This window comes from Triticum aestivum, chromosome 1D, assembly GCF_018294505.1.
Source record: "Triticum aestivum cultivar Chinese Spring chromosome 1D, IWGSC CS RefSeq v2.1, whole genome shotgun sequence".
Lineage (NCBI taxonomy): Eukaryota > Viridiplantae > Streptophyta > Magnoliopsida > Poales > Poaceae > Triticum > Triticum aestivum.
Window position 1 is genome coordinate 472,971,203 of NC_057796.1, and position 6,168 is coordinate 472,977,370.

General features: G+C 52.9%; 1 protein-coding gene across 1 annotated transcript; it reads left to right on the top strand.

Annotated features, from left to right (window-relative positions):
* The first annotated feature begins 1,182 nt into the window (after positions 1 to 1,182).
* On the top strand, positions 1,183 to 2,558 carry LOC123176681 (receptor-like protein kinase 7). Its single transcript, XM_044590779.1, has one exon. The coding sequence runs from the start codon at positions 1,322 to 1,324 to the stop codon at positions 2,432 to 2,434; it is 1,113 nt and encodes a 370-aa protein (XP_044446714.1). The 5' UTR covers positions 1,183 to 1,321; the 3' UTR covers positions 2,435 to 2,558.
* Positions 2,559 to 6,168: the final 3,610 nt, after the last annotated feature.

Here is a 6,168-nt window from a genome sequence, read left to right on the forward strand (position 1 = left end):
GCGAGGAGGCCATGGCCACGGCGAATCCGAACTTTGTTGCGGAGCAGCAAGCGCTTTACAAGGTCGCGCATGCTCAACGCGCCGCTCACAACGCAATGCTGGCGCAGTCAGACGCGGCCACACAAGCATTGTTCGCACAGGCAATCCATGACGAGTACACCACCAGCTGTGTGTCCTATGCGCCGCCTCCAACTTTCTGGGGCGCATGTGGCAGGTGGACAGTAACAGACCACCCACGTCCACCAACACCGGAGACGAACAGGTTGCGGACTCCTCCGAGGATGAGTATGACATGGGAGGCGGAAGGGCCTGGTGGAGACTGCACCTTCACTTCACAAGTTTTTAAACCCCGCCGCCGTTCATGGAGACGACAGATGGAGGACGTGGTCGCAGGTCGCTGATGCGAAATACAAAGAAAGTGGATGACAGGCGCCGCCATAGGATAGCTTTAGGGTCCGACCTTTTTTTTCCTAAATGTTCCAAGTGTAATGAAAAATGTTTGAGATGTAATGAGTTTCGTTTGGTTTATATGAAATCCGCCGTGTTTGCATGAATCCGTTCGTTTACTTCAAAAGATGGTTGAAATGTATGCGGGTAGCGTTGGATGCTCGGCTCCCGCATCCTTGTCCGCGGACTGGTCCCCTCGCCCCGGTCCGTGGACGAATATCAGACCAAATTTGCAGGCCAGCGTTGGAGATGCCCTTGTATTACTTTACAGATGAAGTATAATTATGTTTGCACGAAACTCAATGTAAGATCTTAGTAAGAAAGAAAAAAAACTAGTTTGTTCATATACATTAGGAACAATTTTTTTACACATTTAGCACTTGTTTGCATCGATATAATCAATCCTTGAGATTTAGCGAGCGGTGTTGATAAATCTCAGTCGACTGAGATCTTGCCACATTTTAGGAAGACTCTATAGTGTCACTTCACATGAATACGGAGGAGAACAAATGATGGATTGGTGTTAGCTTTCTAGCATGCGTGTCTGATGGGTTGGGTTGGCGGCCCCAGAAGCCATCTCCGCCACTCACCGGACTCAAGAGCAACGTCGTCGGACCGAGTCTCCGGCCACGACAACTCGACAAGCTCGACCGGATTCATCATGGGGCCTCCGATGGACAGAGGTTAAATGAGTCGCCGACTTGGAGGGACATTCATCGTCGCTGGATGGATACATACAGCTTGATTGATGGAGCAGGGTAGAAAAATCGCCGTAAAGACTAAAGAACTGGGTGGAAAAAATGTGATAGTCTGATCTACATAACCAACCAATCAATCAGCCCACATCGATAACACCAAGGAATGTCATCCCGCCATGCCGCTGCTACTCACCCTCGTCATGGCCGTCCTCCTGGCCGGCCTCCAAGCCGCCGCCGGCGCGCCACCCTCCCAAATAGACGCCCTCTTGGCCTTCAAGCGATCCCTCACCATCCCACCCGCAGCCGCCGCCTTCTTCGCCACGTGGGACGCCACCGCTGCCTCGCCCTGCAACTTCACCGGCGTCACCTGCGACTCACGCCACTCCGTCGTCATCGGTGTGTCCGTACGGGAGCGCGGAGTCGCTGCCGCGTCCATGCCGTTCGGCGTCATCTGCAGCTCACTGACGAACCTCACCACGCTCTCCCTGCCGTCGAACGCGCTCGCCGGGGGCATCGACGGGGTCGTCGCGTGCACGGGGCTTGAGGAGCTCACCCTCGCCTTCAACTCCTTCTCCGGCGCCGTGCCGGACCTCTCGCCGCTGACCAGTCTCCGCAGGCTCAACGTCTCGACTAACAGCTTCTCCGGTGCGTTCCCTTGGACCGCGCTGCCCGCCATGCCAGGCCTCACCGTGCTCGCCGCGGGAGACAACCCGTTCCTCGAGCCGACCAGTTCTTTCCCCGCCGAGGTCACCGAGCTCACCAACCTCACCGTGCTCTACCTCTCTGCCGCCAACATCGTCGGCGCCATCCCGCGGGGTATCGGGAACCTAGTCAAGCTCGTGGACCTCGAGCTCGCAGACAACAACCTCACGGGCGAGATACCCCCGGAGATCGCCAATCTCGTTAACCTCCGGGGCCTCGAAATGTACAACTGCTCCCTTACCGGAGCTCTCCCGCGGGGGTTCGGAAAGCTGACGAAGCTACAGTCCTTCGACGCGTCACAGAACATGCTAACCGGCGGCCTCTCCGAGCTCCGGTTCCTCACGCGGCTCGTGTCGCTTCAGCTGTTCTACAACGGCTTCTCCAGCGAGGTGCCCCTCGAATTCGGAGACTTCAAGGAGCTCATCAACCTGTCACTCTACGACAACAGCCTCACAGGCGAGCTGCCGCAGAGCCTCGGGAGCTGGTCGGAGCTGTCCTTCATCGATGTGAGCACGAACTCGCTGACGGGTCCGATCCCGCTGGACATGTGCAAGCGCGGCAGGGTTGCTGAAGCTGCTGATGCTTGAGAATAAATTCTCCGGCGAAATCCCGGCGACCTACGCGAGGTGCACGACCCTGCTGAGGTTCCGTGTCAGCCAAAACTTGCTCTCCGGCGAGGTACCCCAGGGCTTGTGGGCGCTTCCCAACGCCGAAATCATTGACCTTGTGGACAACCATCTCACCGGCGGCATCGGCGACGGCATCGGGAGCGCCAGGTCGCTGGCCACTCTCTTACTAGGTGGGAACCGGTTCATCGGCGCCATACCGTCGTCCATAGGCAGCGCCAGATATCTCGAGAGTGTAAACCTATCGTCGAACGAGCTCTCCGGCATGTTCTAGTTAGTCTTACACAATAGCTAAAAGGTCAGTCGACTGAATTTTGTTTTTGGGTCAGTTGATTCCGTTTTGAGAAGAAAGAAGGAAGCGCTAGCTGACAGAGATGAAGGAGACGGCGAGGCCACCCGCGCCGGGGAAGAAGTGACCTCACTATCTATCTTAGGGTGGCGGGTCTAGGTTCACTAGGGATTTTTCAGTGGTCGCTGGCCTTAGAGGATGGGTGGGGGCAGCACGGCGATGGGCGTCGGTTGGGGGGAGGGGAGCAGCGAGGCTGGCACCCCTGATGCCTGTGTTGGCATTGGCGACGCCCTGGCATGCCTAGTCATGCCCTTCCTCATCACCTACCTAGGTTTGCCTCTCCATCCGCAAGACCCCCTCTTCAGCTTTGCTACCGTTGGTGGAGAGAATGTTGAAGAATCTGGCTACCTGGAAAGCTTTCCTTCTGTCATGTAGCAAGTGCCTCGCCCTCATGCGGCACCTCCTATCGGCCATGCTGGTGCATCTCCTCCTCGCTATGGCCACCAACCCACCCATCCTCAAGAAGGTGATCCGCGTCATCAGATATTTTCTTTGGCACGAGCCATGACTATGTCGCCCACTTGAGCTTGGAGGGCTTGGAGTGCGCGATCTACAACAGACTAATATTGCACTGCGTATTCGGTGGCTGTGGCTTTAGGCTACTGACGACAACCACCCATGGCGCTTCCACCACCTGCCCCATGATCCCGCGGCGGCGAAATTCTTCTGCACCTCCACCACTTAGACCATCGGCGATGTTCGCACGTGCAAATTCTGGTCTGACCCCTGGCTTGATGGTCGGTCCATCACTGAGATCGCTCCCACCCTCGTCACCCTTGCCCCCAAGCGGAAGCCACGACAACGCCTTGTTCGCAATGACATGCACAATTGCTCGTGGATCCGTGCATCAGTGGTGGATTTGGGCCAATGGCCACGATGGAATCCATCAACGTGTGGCGGCCGGCGCTTACAGCGGATAACTCTATCTGACCTACGGGACATGCTCTCCTGGCAATCAACTGCCAGCTAGAAGTATTCTACCCAATCATGCTATCGGTCCCTCTTCCACGGTTCGGCGGTGACATTGATACGTCCCAAATGTATATATTTTTTCAAACACGTTTGCTTTTGTTTTGGACTCTAATTTGCATGATTTGAATGAAACTGACCCGGACCGACGCTGTTTTCAGGAGAATTGCATGATGTTATTTTGTGCAGAAACAAAAGTTCTTGAATTGGGCTGAAACTTTACGGAGATTATTTTCAGAATATATTAAAAATAATGGCGAAGAGAATTACAATAGGGGGGCCACTCAGGCGCCACAAGCCCAGGGGGCGTGCCCACCCCCAGGACACGCCTGGCAGGCTTGTGGGCCCCTGGCAGCTCCAGCAACCCTAACTCCAACTCCATAAAAGTACCTATTTTCGGAGAAAAAATCAAAGAAAAAAGAACCATCGTGTTTTATGACACGGAGCCGCCGTCACCTCCTGTTATTCATCATGGGGGCTGATCTGGAGTCTGTTCGGGGCTCCGGAGAGGGGGATTCGACGTCGTCGTCATCATCAACCATCCTCCATCAACAATTCCATGATTCCCATCATTGGGAGTGAGTAATTTCTTCGCAGACTTGCTGGACGATGATGGGTTGGATGAGATTTGTAATCCAGTCAATTTTGCTAGGGTTTGATCCCTAGTATCCACTATGTTTTGAGATTGATATTGCTATGACTTTGCTATGCTTAATGCTTGTCAGTAGGGCCCGAGTGCCATGATTTCAGAACTCAACCCTATATGTTTTCATGAATATATTTGTGTTCTTGACTCTATCTTGCAAGTTGTATGCACCTATTACGTGTTATGAGCTCGTCAACCTGTCACTCTACAACAACAACCTCATAGGCGAGCTGTCGTAGAGCCTTGGGAGCTGGTGGGAGCTGACCTTCATCGATGTGAGCACGAACTCACTGACGGGTCCGATCCCATCGGACATGTGCAAGCGCGGCAGGCTGCTGAAGCTGCTAATGCTTGAGAATAAATTCTTCGGTGAAATCCTGGCGATCTACGCGAGGTGCACGACCCTGCTGAGGTTCCGTGTCCACCAAAACTTGCTCTCCAACGACGTACCCAGGGCTTGTGGGCGCTTCCCAACGCCGAAATCATTGACCCTGCGAACAACAATAAAACCGGCGGCATTGGTGACGGCATCGGGAACGCCAGGTCGTTGTCCATTCTCTTACTCGGTGGGAACCGGTTCATCGGCGCCATACCATCGTAGGCAATGCCAGAAATCTTTAGGTGTTAAAGCTATCGTCGAACGAGCTCTCCGGCGGTATACCATCCTCGATATGCAACCCCAAAAATCTCGAGGAGATACTTCTTTCGTCGAACAAACCCTCCCGCATTATACCATCGTCGGTAGGCAACGTCAGAAATCTCCTCTCTATAGTATTTTCGTCGAACGGGCTCCCTGGAGCTATACCGTCGTCGATAGGCAACGCCAGAAATCTTGTCTATATAGACTTTTCTTCGAACAGACTCTCCGGCGCTATAACGTCGTCGATAGGCAACGCCAGAAATCTCGTCTATATAGACTTTTCGTCGAACAGGCTGTCCGGTGCTATACCGTCGTCCATAGGTAATGCCAGAAATCTCCAAAATATATACCTTTCATCGAACAAACTCTCCAGGATATTATAATTAGAAATTTTGCTAAAGGCAAGTCGCCTGATTTCTCATTTTGGGTCAGTCAACTTGTTGTTTTCTGTGGGTTGGTGCTCCTATGTTGAATTTGACTTGTCACTGTTTATGGTCAGTCGATTTTTTCCTGCCTCTGACCTGTTGTTTCTTGCCCCATACTTTGGGCCTTGAGTAGCCCACGTACGTCCACTCTGGGAATCGAATAGGCGGGCGTGCGTAACATGTGTCCGTGTATACTTGTGTGTGTTGTGTGTGTGTCACAGTCTGTGTTGTGTGTCTGTGTTGTGTATGCTAGCTCGCCTTTTTTCAAAACTATGACGTTTTTATAGCAATTTCAGAAAATATAGCACGTAATGCAAAAAAAAAAACCAGAACTATGACCCCGTCGGCCCGGTGTTGGCCGAAGAGGTACTTTTCGGTCACCGTTTGGCCGAAGAGGGCTTTTCGGCCCGCGGTTGACCGAAGACACGCGTAGCTGGGCCGAAGACCCGGCGTCGGTGGAGGCCGGGCCGAAAATAGTAACTGAAAGGATCGATATAGTTGACTAGAGGGGAGAGTGAATAGGCAACTAACAATTTTTAGCTTTTCTTTACCAATTTAAACTTTGCATCAAAGTAGGTTGTCTAGATATGCAACTAGGTGAGCAACCTATATGATGCAACAACAACAAGCACACGAGCAAGCAAGGGATATAACACAAATAAACTT

Bases quoted from the DNA above. Each gene is read 5' to 3' on its own strand.
- LOC123176681 (XM_044590779.1), top strand. From the start codon at position 1,322: ATGCCGCTGCTACTCACCCTCGTCATGGCCGTCCTCCTGGCCGGCCTC.